At 44.1% G+C, this 26,435-nt stretch overlaps 1 protein-coding gene across 1 annotated transcript in view; it reads left to right on the top strand.

Annotated features, from left to right (window-relative positions):
• The window catches only part of med16 (mediator complex subunit 16), a 29,921-nt gene extending 4,844 nt beyond the window's left edge, over positions 1–25,077 (top strand). The window contains exons 6-15 of the mRNA XM_034179296.1: positions 660–765; positions 1,447–1,602; positions 18,116–18,333; positions 18,432–18,638; positions 18,860–19,070; positions 21,702–21,835; positions 21,910–22,102; positions 23,231–23,447; positions 24,008–24,091; positions 24,573–25,077. Coding sequence (XP_034035187.1) covers positions 660–765; positions 1,447–1,602; positions 18,116–18,333; positions 18,432–18,638; positions 18,860–19,070; positions 21,702–21,835; positions 21,910–22,102; positions 23,231–23,447; positions 24,008–24,091; positions 24,573–24,699 — 1,653 coding nt within the window. The 3' untranslated portion in view covers positions 24,700–25,077. The remainder of the gene's footprint in view (positions 1–659; positions 766–1,446; positions 1,603–18,115; positions 18,334–18,431; positions 18,639–18,859; positions 19,071–21,701; positions 21,836–21,909; positions 22,103–23,230; positions 23,448–24,007; positions 24,092–24,572) is intronic.
• The last annotated feature ends 1,358 nt before the right edge of the window (positions 25,078–26,435 follow it).

Here is a 26,435-nt window from a genome sequence, read left to right as displayed (position 1 = left end):
ATGACTCGTCCATGTGTGAGACAAAAAGCAACATTTTCATACAGAAACGATAGAGGCAAAAACATTTGATCAACTACTTATAACTATTTATGCACATTGCAGCCGTCTGTGGCTGGGACGTGTGTGTGTGCATGCACGCGTACGCACGTTGTGAAGACACCTCAGACAGCCAGATCTCGCAGGTGCTGTAGCATGCACACGTTAGCTGCAGACATGATCACAGGCTGGCACTCGGTCTGATACCCGCTGTCACATCATCATGAATGTTTTGTTTTGATTTTGTTTAAAGCGTCAAGGTCGCCGTTCACTTTGTTTTTCTTTTGTTAGTTTCAGTTTTGTTTCGTTCTTTTATGTGCTCTGGACTCGCTGGCTTTTCAGTGATGGGAGAAGTGCCGGATTATTTGTCCACTTTTTCTCGACAATTTTTGACTTTGGGACTTTATTTTTCTTTGTTCAGTGATCGTCATGTGCCGTGTGACTGGGCCCTAACACCAAGTCCACCTTTGGCCCGGTATCTGGTTATTTGACCAGGACAGTCGGGTGATTACAGGGTCGTGTCAACATTTTGCATCATTCTTTGGAATTACCTTTCAAAACGTAGTTGTGTGGAACGGGTAAAATTCTTCAGGGGAGTTCTGAAGTGTTCTTGAATGTTACAGGTTCTGCTTTGTGCGTCAAATCAGAGTGGAAGCATCGTGGAATGTTGGTCTCTAAGGAAGGAGGGACTTCCTGTCAACAACATCTTCCAGCATCGATCACCCGTTGGTAAGACTCAGACCAGTCCATCTTCAGGTTGAGTCGACGCTTATCTGCTATTTGCTGTTTCCAAATGTCCACTCATTCTCCTGCAGCAGAAAGATCTGCTCACTGCCACAGCAGTCACCTATAAAAGGTTTTCAAACTGACGATGGTTGAGCTGCACAGTTCCCTTCCCTTATCTGGATCAGGTTGCTGTGGACCTGTTTAGATGTGGCGTTGTGTTTGACCCTCTCTTAGACCCGTTCCTCCTGGGGATCCCCAGATAAACCCGGTTCCAATGGGATGTAGACATCTTTGAGCTTGTTCTGATCCAGCCCATTGGTCCCTAATGATTGGGCGTTCCCAAAAAACCTTCAGGTACACGTATCCAGGGAGCATCCTAAACAGATCCTCAAACCTCTTCATCCAACTCGTTGTGAGGAGAAACAGTTCGGCTGTGAGCACAGAGCTCCTCACATGCCCAGACACCAGAAGGAAGGATGGTCCTTTTGGCTTTTTCTGTCAAGTCTGTATCAGATGAACTCTAACATTTTGAACCTGTGATTTGACACTTTAAGACATGTTGCTCCTCCATGTTGTCCAGAGTTGTAAATGTTATATTGATGTTAACATGCTGTTCTTTACATTAGCATGTTAGTGGGCCTGAGGTTCATTGAGGGTTTGGGCTTAACTGAGCTCTCTGTCCAGTTGGCGAGAAGCAGCCGACCATTCTGAAGTGGCGCATACTGACAACCACAAACGACCTGGAACGGGTGTCTGCGGTGGCTCTTCCCAAACTACCCATTTCCATCTCCAATACAGACCTGAAAGTGGCGTCGGACACAAAGTTCTGCCCTGGACTGGGTGAGGAGCTGAAATGAACAATTAAATAATCTCTGTTTCCATAGAGTTCCTATTGAAGGACCTGCAGGTTCTATGAAACTTGTTTTTGAGGGATTCAAATATTCCCTCTGGACAAGAGGTCCATATGGAGGATATTGGAACTCTTCACATGGGTCCAACCATCTGTCACTTCATCAAAAACTGCTTCTTGACATTTTGTTTAATTCTGATACCACCGTGTGCTGTTTTAAATGTGACTACACTCAGTTTTTGCCTTTAAACAGTCACATGCTATAGTGTAAATTTTGATATGTAGATTTGCTGCCACCTACTGGTTGTCTAGCTACCATGACATTAACTGGTCTGCAGTGGTTGCTTGAGGTCCCCTTTGGGAGAGAGCAGAAATGTTTCAACTGGTTTACCATTGAGAATTGTAGCGCAGGTAACTTAGTGGAGAGTGTCAGGAATTTTTAATATATTATCAATTATTAATGTCTTTACTTTGATTTGCTGTCTTTGATCTTCATTCTTCATATACACATGTTTCAATTATATAATGTTTCATTTTAATATTACTGTCTTTGTTATGAACTTTGGCTCAGTGAGAGGGCAGACCTGTTTTGCTGAGATCATGTTTTTGCTGAGCACAGATGTACATTTTAATTAACACTCCAGCCTTGAGCAAGGAGTGACCTGTGTATTAGTTCAGGGTTGTGCTGTTTACTCCGTGAGACTGGATGCTTAAAGCCATAACAATTTCATATCGATCCATATGGATTTCATTAAACTGAACCAAGGGGAAGGGGAGAAATATTGCCTAGTATTAATTGATGCATATAGTAAGTGGGTAGAGGTATTCCCTGTTAAATATGAAGATGCTCTGAATTCCCAATTCATAGACCTGGGTTTGATTCCTGGTCACCTTTCTGGGTCCTTGTACAAGATACTTCATTTGCATCATCTTAGTCTACCTAGCTGGAAATGGGTACCTCCCTTGGCTGGGGAAGTAACCTGTGATGGACTGGCGTCTCAGCCAGTCAGTCTGCTTCAGTACTCCATAATCCAGTGATGATCACTGGTACCGATGGGCTTCGGGGCCTGTATAGGACTTAACATACCTTTTGAGAATGAGTCTTTCTGCGTTTCATCTCCACTGACCCTGTCATCCGTGGTCTTCGGTAGGATTTACTCTGTTCCAATTAAAGTTTTAGCTTCAGTCTTGATGCCATTGAACACAGAGCTGTCAAGTCTCACTCATTCGGAGTGAGACTCACGCTTTAAAACGGTCCTGTCAAGTCTCACACACTCGGCGGGAGTCTCAATATGTTGTCACAGTCTCATACTAATGTATGACGTTGCACCAAAATGACCTGCAAGACAAGATTTGGTGGAAAATATCTCCTTGAGCGTATCTCAACTTGAGAGCTCTGTTGAACAAGCATGATGATGATGTTTTGGGCCCATTGTTTGTTTGTTTGCCTGCAGATGCGATTCTAGGGTCTGTTGGGGCCCCAAGCAGAAATTCACCCAATTTTTTTTTGTTATTTTAATAAATCACCAACAAATTGTAAATAGTATAGTTTTTTCACAAGTTACAAATAGTGAAGTTATAAACACGTGAATTTTTCACCATTTCAATAATTCAGTAATAATTCAATAATTATAAAAAGAAAAAACAGAAACTTGGCATTAGACCTTGACATTAAATGTACATTAGACCTTGACATCAAATGTAAATGTACTGTACAAGTTATACTCAGTCATCAGCTGGCAAAGATGAAACATCATCGCATTGGCTCTCTTTACTAGGCACCACTGGTGTAAAAAAAAAAAGTTCAGCAATGATCCTAAATAAATGTATATAAAAGGGAAATAATGGATGATATATAGGCTATAATAGTCACATATCCATTACATTTATTTAATATTTCCACATTATTTTAACAATTCTTCAAAAACACAGTTCTTTGTTTATTGTAGACTAAAACCAATGGAATGGTTTAGTTTCAACAAAGGATTTGTGAAATCGGCACTGGTTGGTTGCTGAAAAATACTTGGTTTAGGCCGAGATGCACAACTTAAAATACACTTGCAGCTAAAACAAGGAGAAGAAAAGGCCAGACTAGAGGCCTGTCATAGCTTGGCTGATAACAGCTTTCATCTGTTTAGCCCTTTCCAAACAACTGGTGTGTGTGTGCTGTAAACCAATAACATGCCAAATTTAAAAACAATACATAAATTAAGTTTTCTGGTCTGAAAGTATTCAAGTATCTTCTTCAGCTTTTAGCTACTGCCTGCGTTCTTCCAGCCTGATAACGACTGTGGTAGTTTATCTGCTGCGCGAGGCTGCCCACTCATGGCATGCATGGCACACAGTGCGGTGTGTGGAGGGAGCCGAAATAACTTTACTGTCAAGTTAAACCAAGCAACTGTAGTACTGTAGTACAGTCATTAAAATCAACATAGAAAAATATGGCCATGCCAACGCGAATGAAACTAGACTAGCACCATTCTATATCATTTGTTATATTTTGACTGACTTACCACTGTCTTGCTTTTTTCTCTCTTCCTCTTTTTTCTTCTTTCTTTTCTCACTCCTGGAAGGATAGTTCCTCTTCATTTTCTTATAGCTGTCATTATCTTGTTTTGATAGTTTGATAATTTGCAGGTGCAGAGACACTTTGCAGACACACGGACGTGCAAGTGAATGACTTTTCAAAACGCAAGTGTCTACTTTCCACTCGCGACTCGCAAATCTCGACTCTCTTTCGCCACCTAGTGGATCGGGGGCCCCAAGCAGCTGCCTGCCTTGTCTGGTGACAAGATGCGCCTTTGCTTGCCTGTTAGCATAGTGCAGCAGATAACAGAATATGCAAATGGTGATAGAAGCACCAAGTTCAGCACAAATACTCTAGACGATTGACCACTTGAATTTTCAATAGGTGGCCAGTAGGGTGGCCAGAAAATGTATAGGAATTTTTTATTTATTTTCAAATTTGATATCACACACCCCCTTATTTTATGAGAATCATTGAATAAACAATGCCTGTGAAATTTTAAGCCAATCCAATAAGTGGAAGTGTCTCCCAGAGGCATTAAAGATCAGTATAATTCAGTAGGATTTGGCGCATATGAAGTCTTTGTCCAAAACTATCACAAAAGGTCAGTTTTCATCAGCTCTGTAAAATATCCATTACAAACTGATGCAAAATCATCTCTCAAAAGCTCCATGGCCTGTCAAATAAACTTCAAGAGATCCAGTCTCAAGCATAAGAGATTTGGAAGAGTTTGGTAGGAGATCAGCTGGATCACACACACATGCACAGGGTGAGAGCTCATGCTGACTCTCTGTGGAATCCAACCTCCCAGCTGAAGTGCACCGTGTATCCTCCCCATCTGATGAGATCCGTGCTTGATATACTGCAACCACAGTCTTTTTCATGAAGAAAGCACAGACATTCAGAGGTCACACACAACAAAGCAGGATGCAGGTATGGACATGAAAATCATATTTTATTTGATATCATACTTAATCATTGAACACTACTAAATTGCTCAATGCTTCAGAATGTTAGTGTGAACTAATTATTATAATAATATTCTTAGTATATAATCACTTATGTTTATTGTAGTAATCTAAAACATTTGCTAACTGTTCTTTCAGAGTTCTACAACTGATTTCAATGAAATCCTGACAAAGTGACGAGCAGCGACAACTTACTTTTTTTTTTTTTTTTTTTTTTGCTGAAAAGTTAACTCCGCGGACTTTCGAGCCAGCCATCGGCCATCTTTGTACTCCTCGTAGAAGCTGTGTGATGACATGCGCAATGTGAGTGTCCAATCAGAATTGATTCACCGTCACATGGTTTTCCAAAATCCAATCATAGGGTAGATTTACCTCACGTGAAAAGCCAAAGATCGTTTTCAGGAGTGATATGTTACTAGTTGGCCCGTTTGAATAGCCCCCGGGTGCTCCAAAGAGTACATACTATTGGGCTCCAATCTGCAATGCGCCCTGCACCATTCCGCACAGCGATCAGTGAAGCAGACGGAGAGCCTCTGATGACAATCTCATGTGCTCAAACAGAGTGTGTAACTATCATGGTTGCTCCACTAGTTTGCATGTGAATATTACTGGATAACTGTTGCTTTCTCTGTGTAAAGCACTGTTTACCATATCAATGGAGCGAGGGGGAGGGCTGCTCCTCAGACTGTAAGGAGTAAGGACTGCAAGTGGGCCAAAGTGTGAATGAAAGCTGCTTTAGGAGCAGCACAGAACACTCCAAAACACAGTAGAAGTAGAAGTTTGTGATGTAACCTTTGTGTAATAGACTCTGTGCAATAACGTCACTGGGTCCCCCCCCCCCCGCCATGTTGGAGGACAAGCAAACACTCCAACATGGCGGACGATGTAGAAAGAAGCGTTGAAGAGAGTGAATATCAAGCTAATTTACGCGCGGAGTATAAAGTTACATACAAAGAAAAGTTGAAAAACACTCAGAAAAAAAGCGCGCACCAAACACATTAAAACACACGCGCCAAACACTCGGGAAAAAAAGCACGCGCCAAACACATTAAGAACACATTAAAAAGCACACGCGCCAAACACTCGGAAAAAAGCGGGCACCAAACACATTGAAAACACATTAAAAAGCACACGCGCCAAACACTCGGAAAAAAGCAGGCACCAAACACATTGAAAACACATTAAAAAGCACACGCGCCAAACACTCTGGGGGAAAAAAAGCACACGCGCCAAACACATTGAAAACACATTAAAAAGCACACGCGCCAAACACTCTGGGGAAAAAAAGCACACGCGCCAAACACATTGAAAACACATTAAAAAGCACACGCGCCAAACACTCTGGGGAAAAAAAGCACACGCGCCAAACACATTGAAAACACATTAAAGCACACGCACACACGCGCCAAACACTCTGGGGGAAAAAAGCACACGCGCCAAACACATTAAAAACACATTAAAGCACACGCACACACGCGCCAAACACTCTGGGGGAAAAAAAGCACACGCGCCAAACACATTAAAAACACATTAAAGCACACGCACACACGCGCCAAACACTCTGGGGGAAAAAAAGCACACGCGCCAAACACATTAAAAACACATTAAAGCACACGCACACACGCGCCGAACACTCGGAAAAAAAGCGCGCACCAAACACATTAAAAACACATTAAAGCACACGCACACACGCGCCGAACACTCGGAAAAAAAGCGCGCACCAAACACATTAAAAACACATTAAAGCACACGCACACACGCGCCGAACACTCGGAAAAAAAGCGCGCACCAAACACATTAAAAACACATTAAAGCACACACGCGCCGAACACTCGGAAAAAAAGGGCGCACCAAACACATTAAAAACACATTAAAGCACACACGCGCCGAACACTCGGAAAAAAAAGGGCGCACCAAACACATTAAAAACACATTAAAGCACACACGCGCCGAACACTCGGAAAAAAAGCGCGCACCAAACATTAAAAACACATTAAAGCACACGCACACACGCGCCGAACACTCGGAAAAAAAGCGCGCACCAAACACATTAAAAACACATTAAAGCACACGCACACACGCGCCGAACACTCGGAAAAAAAGCGCGCACCAAACACATTAAAAACACATTAAAGCACACGCACACACGCGCCGAACACTCGGAAAAAAAGCGCGCACCAAACACATTAAAAACACATTAAAGCACACGCACACGCGCGCCGAACACTCGGAAAAAAAGCGCGCACCAAACACATTAAAAACACATTAAAGCACACGCGCGCCGAACACTCGGAAAAAAAGCGCGCACCAAACACATTAAAAACACATTAAGCACACGCACACGCGCGCCGAACACTCGGAAAAAAAGCGCGCACCAAACACATTAAAAACACATTAAAGCACACGCACACGCGCGCCGAACACTCGGGAAAAAAGCGCGCACCAAACACATTAAAAACACATTAAAGCACACGCACACGCGCGCCGAACACTCGGGGAAAAAAGCGCGCACCAAACACATTAAAAACACATTAAAACACACGCGCCGAACACTCGGAAAAAAAGCGCGCACCAAACACATTAAAAACACATTAAAGCACACGCACACTCGGAAAAAAAGCGCGCACCAAACACATTAAAAACACATTAAAGCACACGCACACACGCGCCGAACACTCGGAAAAAAAGCGCGCACCAAACATTAAAAACACATTAAAGCACACGCACACACGCGCCGAACACTCGGAAAAAAAGCGCGCACCAAACATTAAAAACACATTAAAGCACACGCACACACGCGCCGAGCACTCGGAAAAAAAGCGCGCACCAAACATTAAAACACATTAAAGCACACGCACACACGCGCCGAGCACTCGGAAAAAAAGCGCGCACCAAATACATTAAAAACACATTAAAGCACACGCGCCGAGCACTCGGGGGAAAAAAGCGCGCACCAAACACATTAAAAACGCATTAAAGCACACGCGGCGAGCACTCGGGGGAAAAAAGCGCGCACCAAACACATTAAAAAGCACACGCGCGCCGAACACTCGGGGGGGAAAAAAAGCGGGCACCAAACAAATTGAAAACACATTAAAAAGCGCGGGCACCAAACATTGAAAACACATTAAAAAGCACACGCGCCAAACACTCATGGGAAAAAAAGCGGGCACCAAACACAGTAAAAAGCACACGCGCCAAACACTCATGGGAAAAAAAGCGGGCACCAAACACATTAAAAAGCACACGCGCCAAACACTCATGGGGAAAAAAAGCGGGCACCAAACACATTAAAAAGCACACGCGCCAAACACTCATGGGGAAAAAAAGCGGGCACCAAACACATTAAAAAGCACACGCGCCAAACACTCATGGGGAAAAAAAGCGGGCACCAAACACATTAAAAAGCACACGCGCCAAACACTCATGGGGAAAAAAAGCGGGCACCAAACACATTAAAAAGCACACGCGCCAAACACTCATGGGGAAAAAAAGCGGGCACCAAACACATTAAAAAGCACACGCGCCAAACACTCATGGGGAAAAAAAGCGGGCACCAAACACATTAAAAAGCACACGCGCCAAACACTCATGGGGAAAAAAAGCGGGCACCAAACACATTAAAAAGCACACGCGCCAAACACTCATGGGGGAAAAAAAGCGGGCACCAAACACATTAAAAAGCACACGCGCCAAACACTCATGGGGAAAAAAAAGCGGGCACCAAACACATTGCGTGTGTGCTTTTTAATGTGTTTTCAGTGTGTGTGGTTACTCAACTGCATGTAGATACTATGACAATTTTGCATATTCTAGGATTTATAAGTGAAATAAATACTGTACATAAAACACACTAGTTAAATAGGGAGACTGACCTTTAATGAAATGATCCGAACAGATCCGTAGATTGGCCAAACTGGACTCGGATGTAAGGTCACTTCTAGCTATCCATGCTAGCCAGATTGCTCGCCTCTTTGAAGACAGTTCTCGTGTATTTTCTCCTTGATGCTCGATAATTGCCGGTAACCTGAAGAAACTCTGATTAGTTTCCCTGCTCTTACGATTACTACAGCCATTTATACCACAAAAACTCAGCATTTTATCGCAAATATCTGCAGCAGTTTGCATGTGAATATTACTGGATAACTGTTGCTTTCTCTGTGTAAAGCACTGTTTACCATATCAATGGAGCGAGGGGGAGGGCTGCTCCTCAGACTGTAAGGAGTAAGGACTGCAAGTGGGCCAAAGTGTGAATGAAAGCTGCTTTAGGAGCAGCACAGAACACTCCAAAACACAGTAGAACTAGAAGTTTGTGATGTAACCTTTGTGTAATAGACTCTGTGCAATAACGCCACTGGGTCTCCCCCCCCCCCCCCCCCCCACCATGTTGGAGGACAAGCAAACACTCCAACATGGCGGACGATGTAGAAAGAAGCGTTGAAGAGAGTGAATATCAAGCTAATTTACGCGCGGAGTATAAAGTTACATACAAAGAAAAGTTGAAAAACACTCAGAAAAAAAGCGCGCACCAAACACATTAAAACACACGCGCCAAACACTCGGAAAAAAAGCACGCGCCAAACACATTAAGAACACATTAAAAAGCACACGCGCCAAACACTCGGAAAAAAGCGGGCACCAAACACATTGAAAACACATTAAAAAGCACACGCACCAAACACTCGGAAAAAAGCGGGCACCAAACACATTGAAAACACATTAAAAAGCACACGCGCCAAACACTCGGAAAAAAGCGGGCACCAAACACATTGAAAACACATTAAAAAGCACACGCGCCAAACACTCGGAAAAAAGCGGGCACCAAACACATTGAAAACACATTAAAAAGCACACGCGCCAAACACTCGGAAAAAAGCGGGCACCAAACACATTGAAAACACATTAAAAAGCACACGCGCCAAACACTCGGAAAAAAGCGGGCACCAAACACATTGAAAACACATTAAAAAGCACACGCGCCAAACACTCGGAAAAAAGCGGGCACCAAACACATTGAAAACACATTAAAAAGCACACGCGCCAAACACTCTGGGGAAAAAAGCACACGCGCCAAACACATTAAAAACACATTAAAGCACACGCACACACGCGCCGAACACTCGGAAAAAAAGCGCGCACCAAACACATTAAAAACACATTAAAGCACACGCACACACGCGCCGAACACTCGGAAAAAAAGCGCGCACCAAACACATTAAAGCACACGCACACACGCGCCGAACACTCGGAAAAAAGCGCGCACCAAACACATTAAAGCACACGCACACACGCGCCGAACACTCGGAAAAAAGCGCGCACCAAACACATTAAAAACACATTAAAGCACACGCACACACGCGCCGAACACTCGGAAAAAAAGCGCGCACCAAACACATTAAAAACACATTAAAGCACACGCACACACGCGCCGAACACTCGGAAAAAAGCGAGCACCAAACACATTAAAGCACACGCACACACGCGCCGAGCACTTCAAAAAAAAAAAGCGCGCACCAAACACATTAAAAACACATTAAAGCACACGCGCGCCGAACACTCGGCGAAAAAAGCGCGCAACAAACACATTGAAAACACATTAAAAAGCACACGCGCGCCGATCACTCATGGAAAAAAAGTGGGCACCAAACACAGTAAAAAGCACGCGCGCCAAACACTCATGGGAAAAAAAGCGGCACCAAACACAGTAAAAAGCACACGCGCCAAACATTCATGGGGAAAAAAAGCGGGCACCAAACACATTGCGTGTGTGCTTTTTAATGTGTTTTCAGTGTGTGTGGTTACTCAACTGCATGTAGATACTATGACAATTTTGCATATTCTAGGATTTATAAGTGAAATAAATACTGTACATAAAACACACTAGTTAAATAGGGAGACTGACCTTTAATGAAATGATCCGAACAGATCCGTAGATTGGCCAAACTGGACTCGGATGTAAGGTCACTTCTAGCTATCCGTGCTAGCCAGATTGCTCGCCTCTTTGAAGACAGTTCTTGTGTATTTTCTCCTTGATGCTCGATAATTGCCGGTAACCTGAAGAAACTCTGATTAGTTTCCCTGCTCTTACGATTACTACAGCCATTTATACCACAAAAACTCGGCATTTTATCGCAAATATCTGCAGCTAGCTAGTGTGCGTCTGTAGTGTGCGCGTCTTGTTTGTCCCCCAACAAGGCGGAACAGAAGTTTTGTGACGTCATTTGCACAGGGTCTATAGCAGACAGAAACTGCTTTGAGATGAAGACAACAAAACGCGTAGACCATTTTGTATATTGTTCAAAATGTGCATTTGTGTTTGTTTGAACCTTTTTGTTGTACAGTCTTTCACACAAGACCTCAAATTACCTTTATAAAGTGTCAAAACAGTTGTTTATTATAGTTTGCTGTGTGTTTTGAATAAATGTGTGTGGAAAATTATTTTTCACTTTATTTTTTCCTTGCCTATTTTTAAATGTAAACCTTTATTAAACTTATAAAACACAACAAAAGCATATATATTATGAAAGCACAGGTTCAGGCACAGGTTGTACTGGGAAAAAAGGCATAAAACTTGATTCTGGGATGCAGGGAGAGCTGTTAACAGCAATAATAAAACATTTATGCCAAGCAAGCATTCAGATTCAAGCATTTATTGTCATTGCCACAAGAACAACGAAATTATATCTGGAGCATCCACATGCGTAGTTAAAAAGAGCAACCAGTGCAATAAATAACCCCTAAATACCCCATGTAACATTTATAACATCTGTACAGTGACATTTGACAGCTATAAAAAAACAAGATATCGAAAAAATGCATTAAAGAGTAAGAGCAGACCAAATAAATATAAAACGGTGCCACTGTGCAGCAATGCAGAAACCAGTTCAATACTATTAATTGATGGCTATAATCCATGGAAGGAGGGACATAGGGGGAAGAGGGCAATTTCCAAATAAATAAATAAATAACAATATGCAGCAATGCAAAACCAGTTCAGTGCTACTACATTTGATTAAGAACTGTTCACTGTGTTCACTAATCTGACATCTTGAGGATACAGGCTATTGGCCATTGTTCTGGCCTTTACGGCCCTATATCTTCTCCCTGAAGGCAACAGATGGAAAAAGTGATAAGCAGGATGGTGCTGATCTCGCAGGATATTACGCACTCTATTAAGACAGCGAGTGGGATAGATAGTGTTAATCTCTGGGAGAGTCGTCCCAGTGATTCTCCCTGCTATTTTCACCACCTGCTGAAGTGCCTGCTGATCAGCCTTAGTGCAGCTGGAGAACCACACTAACAACCCATATGTCAGCACACTACTGATGGCACAGTTATAAAAGTTCACCATCAGGCATCTAGGGATACGGGCACTCCTCAGCTTCCTCAGATAATAGAGGCATTGTTGGGCCTTTCCCACAACTGAGGCAATGTGAATGCCCCAGGACAGGTCCTCCGTCACTGTCACACCCAAGAACTTAAAACTGCTAACCCTCTCCACAGCATCAGTGCCAATGAAGAGAGGTTGATGGTCATTATGCCCCTTTTTACGAAAATCCATAACTATTTCTTTAGTCTTTTTGGTGTTTAGCGCTAAATTGTTGTCCTGGCACCAAGACACCAAATGTTGCACCTCAGACCTGTAGTGTGTCTCATTGTCATTGGTGATAAGTCCGAGCACCGTGGTGTCATTGGCAAATTTGACAATGAGATTGAACGGGGAGGTGACACAGCAGTCATGGGTAAACAGAGTATAGAGCAGGGGACTCAAAACACATCCTTGAGGGACCCCAGTGTTAATAACAAGGGTAGAGGAGATGTTTTTCCCCACTCTAACACTCTGTGTGCGATTAGTTAAAAAGTCCACAATTCAATTGCACAGGATGGAATTGAGACCCAGCTGATGGAGTTTGTCCGCAGTTCAAATGGCCGGATAGTATTAAAGGCCGAACTGTAGTCCACAAAGAGGAGCCGTGCATAGCTGTTCCTATGCTCCAGGTGCTCCAATAATGTGTGCAGAACCATAGCAATGGCATCCTCAGTTGAGCAGTTCTCTCTGTAAGCAAATTGGTATGGATCCATTAACGGTGATATTGCAGCTTTAATGTATTTGATAACCAGTCTCTCCAGACATTTGGCAGGAATGGATGTAAGTGCCACAGGTCTGTAATCATTGAGACCTGTGACATTAGACTGCTTCGGAAGGGGAACAATTATAGCTGTCTTGAAGCAAGCTGGGACCAGAGCGCAGGACAGCGAGAGGTGAAAACGTCTGCCAACTCTGCAGCACAGTCTTTAAGTACCCGGCCCAGCACTCCGTCCAGTCCGGCTGCTTTCCTGATGTTAATGCCTTGGAAGATACGTCTCACCTCATGTGTGCTCAGGACAGGAGTAAGATCTGTAATGGGGAGAGGGGGCAGGGCAGGGCAGGGCCGGGCCGGGCCATTGTTATCCCTATCAAAACGGGCATAAAAGAGGTTTAAATCCTCCGCCAAGGTGGAACAGTCAGCAGAGGGTAATGATGGTTCCCTCTTACTCGTATAGTCCGTGATGGCCTTGATGCCCTCCCAGATCTGCCTTGTATCAGTAGTGGTATCAAATCTGGCTTTGATGCGCCTCTTGTATTGTCATTTGGTAGGCTTAATACCTCTCCTCAGCTCAGCCCTGGCAACCCTATACGCCTCCTGATCCCCAGAATTGAAGGCCATATTCCTTTCTCGAATAAGATGTACTCCGCATGTCATCCAAGGTGGTGTGTTAGGAAATACCCGGTGTTGTCTCCAGAATGTGACATGATCCACACAGAAGCAGATATAATCCATTACAGTGGAGGTGTACTTATCCAGTGCACCACGATTGTCAGTACCCTGTTCCCTGAATACATCCCACTCTGTGCGTTGGAAACAATCTTGGAGCATAGGAATTGCATCCTCTGGCCATATTCTCACATTTCTAACTGTAGTCCCCATGCTCTTGATCCTTGATGTGTACCGTGAGTGTAGCAGGAGAGAAAGATGTGAGGAAAAACCTGGGCTCTATATGCATCTGCTACATTGGTATACACCTGATCCAAAATTCTATCTCCTCTAGTAGTACACTTCACATTTCGATGGAATTTGTGAAGAACTGATTTCAAGTCTGCGTGAAATCCACAGCTGCGATAAAAACACAGTCTGGATGTGCTGCTAGACTGTTATTAATACTACTGCTCACTTGTGCTAGTGCTAGCTTAACGTTAGCGTCCGGTGGAACGTAAACAGCAGTAAACTGACACGGGAGATAGAATGGCTGACACTTTAACAGCAACAGTTCTGCATCTGGGCTACACAGCTTATCCGATACCGTAACATTAGTGCACCATGAGTTGTTGATATAAATGCATAGTCCTCTGGGATAAGGGGACATGCCCCCCCCCCCCACCTTTTCAACCAGGGGGGACAGAATATGGTATTTCCCCCCCACCTTCTTACATATATGTGTGTACTTGAAACATGCTATGTCAGTCTTATGTGCAAACCATGTCAGAATAGTCTTTGTTTCTGCAAGTTTGTATTTTTAGCAGCATTGACTTGTTTCCAACACCTGTTTCTTGTCACATTCTGAATTTTCTGGGACTGCATTTGCCCAGATTTGAAACCAAAAATAGTTGCCTCTAGGGACTAGTGTCTATACATAAGTATCAATGGACCATATGCTAATTGACTAAATTCTGAGAGTTAGAAAAGGAAATCAGAAAAGCTATCTGGGACCTCAGAAAGCCCATCTGCAATTATTGCTTGATCTCCAAAATCAGTCTATGCAAGTGAAATTATGTTCAGTATGAGTGTTGTCATTAGTGCCACTTCGAAAATTAAATTCATGATAAGTAATTTATCCTAAACTTATGATCTGTTGTTTTCTCAAACTTATGCAAAAACAAATCTTGAGGAAAAAAATACAGTATGTGAGAGTTAATAATTATTAAGAGCCTGTTCTTTCATATTTATGAATACATTTTACCACATTGCAGTTGTTTTTTTAATGAAAACTCAACCTATCATTCTTTTTGAGTTCTACACATGTGGTGATACCTTATTTACACCAAGATGTTAATAAAATCAATGCTGGCTATTCTCAGAATAAAGTACTTATATCCACAGTTTCATATTGCATAAGTCAAATGGTGTCCACTTTATGGTCTTCTCAAAACATTAAAATTGCTGTTCTGGATGCTCAGAATGCATCTGAGCTTATCTAGAAACCGTTGGCTTCTGGGGGACTAAAGCGGCCCCCAGACCCCCGGCCTATAGGCTTTGGCCCTGCAGGCCTCGCACTTTGTCCCCCACAATTTCTAGTTCTAAATTGCGCCCTTGCAGGTGAGTGAACTGTCCAAAAAAAGCCCTCGGACCCCAGAGGGTTAAATGGAAATATTGTTTAAGTTTGAAGAAAAGTTTAAGTGGAACATATAATCGCTGTAATACTTGTGTAAAAGTATTAACAAAAATGTATCTGTTTGTAGAAAGTGATATAATGAAATCAATAAATGTTCACCATATTTTGGTTCTGATGCATTTTGTTCTTGATTATATTGACCAAAGGTTAAATTCAGTCAAATTGGAAAGTATAGAAATCTTTATGTAGTGTAATGACACTGGCGTTATTCTGGGCGAGACTCGCTGAAATTTCTAATTTTGCAAAAAACAGTGGGGCCTTGGGAGACCACTTAGACATGATGGATTTTCATGAAATTTTAACATATTTTCTTCATCATTTCTCCTAAAATGAAGGGGTGTGTGACTTGAAATTCAAAAAAAAAATTTTTTGGCCACCCTAGTGGCCAGGTAGGGGTGAAAATGTGTATGACCCTCCAACCTGTTTGTTTCCCATCAAGAACTCACACTGAACAAAAATATAAATGCAACACTTTTGTTTTTGCTCCCATTTTTCATGAGCTGAATTTTCACAAAAGACTTGTTTCTCTCAAATATTGTTGACAGATCTGTGTGTGAGCACTTCTCCTTTGCCAAGATATTCCATCCCACCTCACAGGTGTCACATATCAAGATGCTGATTAGACAGCATGATTACTTCACAGGTGTGCCTCTGGCTGGCCACAATAAAAGGCCAGTCTGTGCAGTTTCATCACACAGCATGTCACAGGTTTTGAGGGAGCGTGCAGTTGGCCTGCTGACTCCAGGAATGTCCACCAGAGCTGTTGCCCATGAATTGAATGTTTGTTTCTCCAGCATAAGATGTCTCCAAAGGTCTTTCAGAGAATTTGGCAGTACATCCAGCACTCACAACCACAGACCACGTGTAACCACACCAGCCCAGTACCTCCACACCCAGCATGTTCACCTCCACAATGGTCTGAGACCAGCCACCCAGACAGCTGCTGCAACAATCGGTTTGCAGAAACAAAGAATTTCTGCATAAACTGTCACAAACCGTCTCAGGGAAGCTCATCTGCTGCTCGTCGTCCTCATCGGGGACTCGACCTGACTGCATTTCGTTGCCGTAACCGACTTGAGTGAGCAAATGCTCACATTTCAATGGTGTCTGGCTGCTGGTCAGCTCTATATGGAGATGTGTTATACTGTGAGGCAAATGAGCCTCACAGCACAACACGGAGTCCCAAACGGCGGACTCTGGCGAGGGCGGTCGCATCTCCTCCTCTCTCCTGTATCTCTGCTCCAACCTTCAAAGTCCCTACTTCACTGGATTGTGAATTTTTCAAACTATATTGGATTAACCATGGAATTGATCAGCTGGTCTCTGAACACTATTGACACCATTTTTTAACAAGGAAATCAGGGCCGGGGGTCCCTGCGTGCCCAGATGGAACCTACCCTGCGGGTTCTTGATGCCTGGGAGACTTGGTGTTTCACATGCTTTATGCCATTCTCTGTGGAGGACGTCAAAGATTTATTTATATTTGGTTTTATTGTAGGAGGGCTGGTAATGCAAATGTGTTTTTGCTGCTCAACCATAAACATGGCAGACTTATCAGCCTCTGAAGGACAAAATACCCTGTTGTTTTCCTCCAGAAGAATTTTTACGGCCTTGGTGAACCATTCGGCTGCCTTCTTTCTTATCTTCTGCAACTCCAGCACACACACAGAGACTGATACACATGCTGCCACTCCCTTCCCCCTCCGGGGTGCAGCGCAGCTTTAGCTGCAGCAGCTTTCCCCCCCAAGCTGGCTGCATGACCACATGTTGCTGCCCCTCCACACACACACACACACACACACACACACACACACACACACACACACACACACACACATCGCCTCAGTTCAGATGACGGACTGTTTCAAAGTTTTGTGCACGTCAAATGTATATGTGTTGTCTTTAATTCTGATGTGTGCCATTATTACGGTAAACAAGTAATAATTGTGGATTAATTGCTGTATCTTGTCTGTGGTAATTGGAGTGTGGACGTAATTTCATTTTTGTTGCACTCGTGTAATGACAATAAATCTCATCTATCTATCTAAATGGTGGTCACACCAGATACTGACTGGTTTTCTGACACCCCCCAATAAAGCTTTTTATTATGGCCAGCCTGAGGCACACCTGTGCAATAATCATGGTGTCTAATCAGCATCTTGATATGTGACACTGTGAGGTGGGATGGATTATCTCAGCAAAGAAGTGCTCATTAGCACAGATTTATACAGATTTGTCAACAATATTTGAGAGAAATACGTCTTTTGTGTATATAGAAAATGTTTTAGATCTTTGAGTTCAGCTCCTGAAAAATGGGAGCAAAAACAAAAGTGTTGCATCTATATTTTTGTTCTGTGTACCTTCCTCTTAAATGTTGAGTCTTTAGACAGTTTGGGTTTTTTTTTTTTTTTTGTTAATATTTTTGGAATAAGTCCCACCTCCTCCACTTGTTTAAGGATGGTTAAACTGTACTGTTGAACCTCAGCAGTGGTATTGTCTTTCTGCCTGCTAGCTCGTGTTCACTGCTGCGGTTGGATTATTATTTCCGGCCCAGGATTGTGGTTCTCATTTTTCCAGGTTTGGCTCTGGCCTTCCATGACGGGAGCATCCAGATCCTCCATCGTCTGTCTCTTCACACCATGGGAGTTTTTTATGGCTCCTTGTCTTCCGGCCAGCGAGCGGGTGATGAATCAGCTGTCAAACGCCAACGAGCCGGTGGCCCTGCCATCCATTTCAAAGCCCTACAGTTCTCATGGACATCATTGGCCCTGGCAGGAGTGGACAATCATGGCAAGGTCAGACCCACCACTCTGCTGCCAGCCAGTCGACCACCTCGTTACGTTTGTCGTCAGCTGCAGTTATTTTTGGGGGTATGAAACTTTTTTCTCCACAGCTCCACATGCTGCGGGTGTCGCCCTCCATGGGTCAGATGCTGGACATGAACACCACACTGCGCCACCTCCTGTTCCTGCTGGAGTACTGCATGGTGACAGGATATGACTGGTGGGACGTCTTACTCCATGTCCAGCCCACCATGGTCCACAACCTGGTGGAGAAGCTGCACGAGGAGTACATGAGGCAGAACCAGGCACTGCAGCAGGTCCGCCAGAACATGTGCAAGTGCAGAACAGCAAACTCTGGCACAACATTTTATTTGGACATAGCTTCTTTGTGGCAGACTGTCCCACAATGCACCTCTGTTGTTGTTGGTCCTCCCTGTGTGTGTGTGTGTGTGTGTGTGTGTGTGTGTGTGTGTGTGTGTGTGTGTGTGTGTGTGTGTGTGTGTGTGTGTGTGTGTGTGTGTGTGTGTGTGTGTGGTAGGTTCTGGCCACTCGCATCGTGGCAGTGAAGGCCTCACTGTGCAAACTGTCCTCGGCGACCGCGGCTCGAGCCTGCGACTTCCACGCCAAACTGCTGCTGATCGCAATCAGCTCCACTTTAAAGTCACTGCTGAGGCCGCATGTCCTCAACACCCCGGACAAGAGTCCTGGAGACCGGCTGACTGAGATCTGTGCCAAAAACAGCGACACGGGTGAGAAGAACTGATGGCTTCTACCAAAAACAAAACAAAAAAACGCAGATGATTTATAAATAATAGCTAGAACTTTATTAGTCTCTTGGGCCCTCAGGGTCCCTCACGGAAACAAATATTCCATCTGCAGCACAGCACCAATAAGAACAATAAAAGTAAAAAAAAAAAAACTAAAACAATACATATTGAATAAACCAAAAGATTGCACTAATAACAGAGCATTATGCCGCATGCCCCGTCCTCACCACCCTCTCTCCTCCTGCTGCTACTCCTTCTCTCCCCGAGGTCAGAATTGTCCAGCTTGATGGCTCGGGGATCAAAGGAGTTCTTGGCTCTGCTGGTCCTACTCCTGGGGACGAGCATCCGGCCACTGAGCAGGCTTCTCTGTTTTCTGATGGCAGTATGCAGAGGCTGACTGGCGGGATCCGTGAGGGCCAGTAGTTTTTTCACTTATCTCTTCTCTGCAACTGTCACCAGAGAGAGTGCAGCAGACAGTGGTGGGCACAGCTAACCAAAAAGTTAGTTTCAATATCCGCTAATCAGCTAACTGAAAAGTTATCTGTTATAACGCTAAACCGATAAACCACCAAAAAATTTATCGGACGCTACCGCTAACCGATAGATTTCATAGATTTCAGTATTCTCTCCCATGCACTCTCAGCTACTAACAAGCCGATTTTGAGTTTAGACACCACCAACGCTTCTGATAGAATCAAAAGTGATCACAAACCCAAACACAGCCAACGAGTCAGCGCTTTTGTCTTTGTGCATTCTGCCCACTGCTGTAGGGAAGCGTCATTTACCTTGACAGCATACAGCAGTCAGGCTGTGAGGCAGAAATCTTGAAAAGGAAACCAGGTTTGACTTATGGTTTTGATTTATAAATCAAATTAATCCGGATAGAATAACTACATTAATGTCAAGTGAAAATATACCACATATCTGTTAAATATACCACATATCTGTTAATTTTAAATAATGCACTAATTCTGAAGATTTGAACATTAACACACACACATATAGCCCAAAGGGATTATGGGTAAGTTGTGATTCGACAACTGGGTTCAAAATGCAAAGAACACTGCCATCTACTGGGGCCCATTTATATCACATGGCTGTCGACTTGAATCAGAACTTAAACAGACTTTTCGGTTTTACAAATGCCTTTTTTTTTTTTTTTTTTTACAATGAAAAAATTACATATTTTACAAAACCCATTTATTTTTAAACACCAACACTCACGTTACTTTGACTTGTGTTGGTTTTACATAGAATGAATTAGTCAACCAATCAGTCTGAGCGGAGGCTGAGTTTACCCATAATATCTGTGTGTTAATGTTCAAATCTTCAGAATTAGTGCATTATTTTAAAATTAACATATGTGGTATATTTTCACTTTGTACATTTTAAGAGTTTGCATTAATGTAGTTATTCTATCCGGATTAATTTGATTTATAAATCAAAACCATAATTCAAACCTGCTTTCCTTTTCAAGACGTCTGTCTCACGGCAGGACTGCTGTATGCTGTCAAGGGTAATGACTTTTTTTTTTTTTTTTGTGGCAGCCTGGTGACCAGACCCCTTCTGCTGGGGGAACGTTGAGCTCAGCTCCTATCAGCTACCTCACTGCTACAAAATACACAGCAGACAGGAGCCAACAGGGTTTATAAATGTTTTTCACCATTACCAACTATGTAAAAAAAAATGTTAGCGGTCTAAAAGTTACCGGAACTAAATTTATCGGAAGCTAATTGGTCTGCTGATGGTTTTTGAAGTTAGCCAAAAAGCTATTCCGCTAACAAAAAGTTAGCTTTGATAATTAATTAGTGGTTAGTGGATTAGTGGAACTGTGCTCACCACTGGCAGCAGATAAGAGAATATTTAGATTGGAATCCTGCAAATGGTGATACAAGCATCAAATATGGCACAAATACTCCATAGACATTCCTCTTTTGAAAAATTGAAAGATGCTCCAAAGATAATTGAAAGCTACACCACATTTTTCAATTTTGACCCCTGTGTAATTCTTCTACTGACCCCTACCTGGCTGCCTATTGAAAATTCAAGTGGCCAGTCAGTTATTTTAAAAGAGGAATGTCTAAGAAGTATTTGTCCTGAATGTGGTGCTTGTATCACCATTTGAATGATTGCTTCAGTTATCTGCTGCACTAAGATTCCACCTTCATGCCAACCACAGCGCTGGCACGCCTGATCAGTTCATCCAGCCTGGGGGAGTCCTTTTTGGATTTCCCCCACCCCCATCCCCCAAGCACACCACGGTGTAAAAGAGGCCGCTGGCAACCACAGACTGGTGGATCATCCTCAGGAGTTTCCTGCAGATGTTGTAAGAGCTCAGCCTCCTCAGGAAGGACAGTCTGCTCTGGTCCTTCTCCTAATAAAGTGACTAATGATGTTTGTGGAGTAAATTGTTTTAATGATCACATGGTTTATGTGGAACCTCAGTTCAAATGACACCAAAGACTCTGACTTAAAAAAAAAAAACAACAACAAAAAAAAAACAGTGTAATGAGAAATGGATTCAGACTATGAAACTGGGACGTTCTCAGGAACCCGTCCACACCGTCTCCTCAGAGCCTGATGAGTCCGTTATCATCGATTGTCTTTTCTCAGATATTGATAAAGTGATGATCAACCTGAAGACGGAGGAGTTTGTGTTGGATGGACCACCGTTACAGTCACTGCAGCAGCTCATCCAGTGGGTGGGAGACTTTGTCCTCTACCTCCTGGCCAACCTGCCAAACCAGGTCAGACCACCACGAACCTACTGAGTGCTTCTGTTCTTTCACAGCATTAATGGAGTGTTTAATTTGTGCTGCAGAGTTCCATGGTACGCCCTGGTTTTGGTTTCATGAGGGATGGCGCCTCTCTGGGGATGCTCAGGGAGATGCTGGTGATGATCCGGATCTGGGGTCTGCTGAAGCCTGGCTGTCTGCCCACCTTCACCGCCACGTCCGACAACCAGGACAGCATGCAGCTGCTCTTCAGACTGCTCACCAAGCTGTGGCTCTGCTGTAAGACACAGACTTTCAGACAGGAAGTCCACCTCACTCACTGCTCCTCAGCTCTTCTAATGTCCACAGGACACTGGAAGAAGCTTGGTTCTAGTCTTTCCATCGTCTGACTGGATCCCTGTCTTCTTTACCTTCATTTTAACCTCTTAGCTCTACTGCTGGTTTTGTCTGTGTGACACAGTCTGTCTGTCTTTCACACCGGGCGCGATCAGACGCTACAAATTTGCGGGGGTCGCATGGCGATGGATGCATCTCCTTCACCCGGTGTGTCGCTCTGCTTTTGCTGTGAAAATTTGCCCCGGTGCGTCATCAAATAGGAGGCGCTTCCATTCCGCTCACTGGCTCCAGTTGTCAGTCAAGTTAACATGATGGATCTTGATCACACGGAGCGAGTTGTTGTGGAAAGCTGACAAACGTCATGAGATGTTCCCAATTCAGGGAGTATCATTATTTGCTGCAGGAGCTGCGTCTGGATGACGGCCACTTTCAGCGGTCCTTCCACCTCTGCAGGACCCAGTTTGAGGACCTCCTGTCCCGTTCACGCGCGCACATGTAAACAATTAATAAAAAAAAAAAAAAAAGAAACTCTGCTGCAGGGCTGCAGCTCGCTCTTCCCCCAAAAACTCTTTCATAATTGTTTAGAAACCAGTCACCATTTGCTTTATTATACATCTGTGTAGTTAATAAGTAAAATAATCTCCTTTATATCTCTTTTATATTGAGAAACCTGATTTACTGTTTATATTTGAAATGCCATAAACAAATTTAAATGTCTGAAACACCAACAGGCTGAATACTTTAACGAGCCACTGTAGCACATCTCTGTTCAGTGAAGACTTCTTTTAACATGACGTCTAAAACTGGTCTGTTTCCTGTCTGTCTGTCTGTCTCTCTGCCCTCCTGACTGTCTGTCTGTCTGTCTCTCTGCCTGTCTGCCTGTCTCTGTGTTTTTATTGGTGGTGGTTAGTCTAGTGTTCTGGAACTGACGTTCGTTCACACACTCACTCACCTGAACAAAGTTTGTTGAAACATCATCAGTAGGACTCAAAGTGAGGTTTGACCTCATGTCAGATTCTTGACTTTGGGAAGAGTTTTAACACTGAACCTTTCTGACTGTGGTTGTCCCAGCTCGGGACGACGGCCCTCCTCAGGATCCCGATGACAGTCTGGTGGACGAGTGCTGCTTGCTGCCCAGTCAGCTGCTGGTTCCCAGCATGGACTGGCTTCCTGTCAACGACGGCATCATCGTCAGGCTGCAGGGCAAACATCCTCTCAGGCTGCAGTTTGGTAAGGCCTCGTCCCTGCCTGGAGCCGGCGCCACGGGACCGCTGGAGGTCTTCACCAGGTAACTACACCCAGACCTGCTCTGACCGGGTCACCACATCTGGAGCCGCTGTCTGCCTCACAGAGGGTGATCCGAGTACATTTGATCTGGTGTTCCAGCTGGGTGTGACACTATGTCTCTTTATGACATCATCAGCCTAAATACTGGTCACTTATCGTGCAGCTGCCTGACATCATATGATGAGTCATGTCCACGCGTACATACACCACACCACACAGCCACCTCAGGCACACGACTGCTCCGCCTCCGCCTCTCTGGCAGCTGCAGCCAGATCCAGACTGAGTTTGGCACTAGTTTTACACCGATGCTCTTCCTGATGCAGCTCCTGTTCTCCATGAGAATGTAGCCAGTCTGTGGTTGTCCCAGGTGCTCTTCCAGTCAGGACTCAGCCTGAGTGTCTTCTGAATGGGATCAGTTGCACTCAGAGCAGCCCGGGTCTGTGTCGGGGGGGGAGTTGCACCTGTTGAGTTTGTAGTTTCTATTTCCAGACTTTGCAGGGTCGCGGGACCTTTTCAACAGCACGGCTTCTTTGTTCATTGTCCTAGTGTGTGTGTTCGTAGGAGTCCAAGTGCTCAGAAGATGGACAACCTGCGCTGTGTCCACATGGGAGTCTGTCCAACTGAGGAGAGCAAAGCCTGCACCAGGTGTGTCCGCCGGAAGTGATGTCACAGCCTGCTGCTGAGTGTGTTCTTTCTAACATGAACCTCTGGGCCTCACAGATTTTACTTTAAGATCAATGTGGTGAATGTGTTAATATTTAAAATGAGTCATGTGACTATAGATACGGTTATGAGGTTTTTTTTTTTTTTGACCTTGTGAAGCTTCTCGCTGTAGTTTCCTGTTTACAGATGTCGCACTCGCCTTTATAACGGTAGTTGCCATGTTCACATGAAATGCACAAAATACGCTGTTTTGTTGCAGAAACTCACCTCCAGCTCACACACAAAGCTGCATTTCCTGGAATTCATGATGCACACAAATTAAACAGGTTTCACTGTGAGAAAACAAATATGGAAACCCAGGACAGCGGCACCTTGGGGAGTAAAAGTACAAATGCTCATGTTGAGACGTGCTGCTTTGGTTTCGCTAGCTGGTAACTTGGTGGTCGTGGTTGTGATGTCACAGGTGCGGCTGCGTGACGATGCTTCGCTCCCCCAACAAGACCAACGCCATGAAGCAGTGGGAGCAGCGCTGGATCAAGAACTGTCTGTGTGGAGGTCTGTGGAGGAGGATCCCTCAGAGCGTCAGCTGACCCTGTGCCGCGCGGATGCCTGACCGCAGCATCGGTCTCAAATCACACCCATCTGGATCCGGATCCACCAGGAATTCCTTCTGACCTTCAGGATTTAAAAAATAACTAATTATAGAAATAAAGTGAAGCTTTGGACTAAAGAAAAGACAGAACACTGAGCTGAGTTTGGGGGCAAAGGTCAACATGGACTGAAGTCACTGACACGTATGTGTCATGTGATAGATGTTTGAGCAAACTTGAAGCTTTTTCATTCTGAGATCTTTGAGCTGAGCTGAAACCTTTAAAAGAAAGAAGAAAAAAAAACAAACACAATTATTTTTACAATGTCTGTTTTTGTTTTTTTTTACAATGTAACTTTGGTTTGTTCAACAAACATCACATTAAATCAGAAAATAACAAAAAAACGTCTTTCTTCATATTTGCTGTGTTTATGAACAGCCACTGGCCACTTTATTAGGTACACCTGTTTCTAATCACCTGATCTCTGATTAGTCAGTCACGTGGTGATGATCTGCTAACGTGAAGAAAGGTGATTTCAGACCTGGACTCCAGGAACGCTCAGAAGAAGCAGCGTTCAGCGGCTCTCTGGGCTGAAACACTTTCACGAGGGCAGAGCTCAGACGGGTTCCTGCTGATAGAAAAGAACCCGGGACTTGAACACTGCTCCTTCCAACCAGAACCCACACGACATCAGAACCAAGACTGCACCTGGTACCACTTCCTGTCAGCTCAGGAGTGAGAGCCTAAATATGAGCAATGCGGCTGCATATTATGGTGGACGAGACGTGTGCTGTCTGACCTGAGGGGGGCGCTCATTCACACCCATGTTGCTGTGAGACACCACATCCAGTACACTGCAAAACTGTCCTGGATGCCAACCACTAAGGCAAACAACCAGTACAGCCCCACCTCTTCGAAGTAACCATCTACCTGTTGCAGCCAGGTGAAATTATGGACGTGTCTTTGTCCAGGTGAGACGTGGGTCCTCAGACACCTGTGTCCTGGATCATGTCCAGAGAAACTCACCGCATGGACTAAATGTGGTATCTGTTGTTCCTCATCTGAGTCTCACTAAGTAACCCTTTTTTGGGGGGGATGGGGCACATTCCAGCAGGACCCAAAGATCCTCCACAGAGACCTGGGACCAAAGACATCCATTCCTCACCTCAAGTTACATCTCGACACTTTCCAGATGTTTCTTGATTTCAAAGTCCAAGGAACCACAAATGTGAATGAAGGTTGTTCTTGACAGTTTGGACACTTTGACCACAAACTGAACCACTTCTGAAGGTTGAGTCCACAAAGTCAGCAGAAGCCCAGATATTCATGTTGATCCAGGACAATCACAAACCCAGGTACAGTGACTGCTCACGCAGTCTACATGAAATCATTCATCCCAATTCCTGACTGAAAAGCTTTAAAAACAAAAGTCACACGGACAGATTTCTAAGATGATGCCCAGAAACCATTTTGTCAAGTGTTCTGGACAACAATAACACAAAGGTAAATTCTAGCTGGGTCTTTGCTCCAGAGACACCTGGGAAGATCTTGTGGAGTCATGAGGTTCCTGGACAGAGGTCTTCTGGAGAACAGGTCCAGGTGATGAGCAGCAGACAGATGGAGACTTTCACGATGGACCTGCCAACCAGGATCCAGGGTGGTTTCATCAACATCAGTGCTTTCTGCCACCTAACCTGGTACTGAAGAAATCCCAGCTTTAGGACGGCTCCAAAAAG

This window comes from Thalassophryne amazonica, chromosome 10 (assembly GCF_902500255.1).
Source record: "Thalassophryne amazonica chromosome 10, fThaAma1.1, whole genome shotgun sequence".
NCBI classification, from domain to species: Eukaryota; Metazoa; Chordata; class Actinopteri; order Batrachoidiformes; family Batrachoididae; genus Thalassophryne; species Thalassophryne amazonica.
The sequence above is the reverse complement of the archived record's forward strand: the minus strand, read 5'-3'. Positions and strand labels throughout refer to the sequence as shown.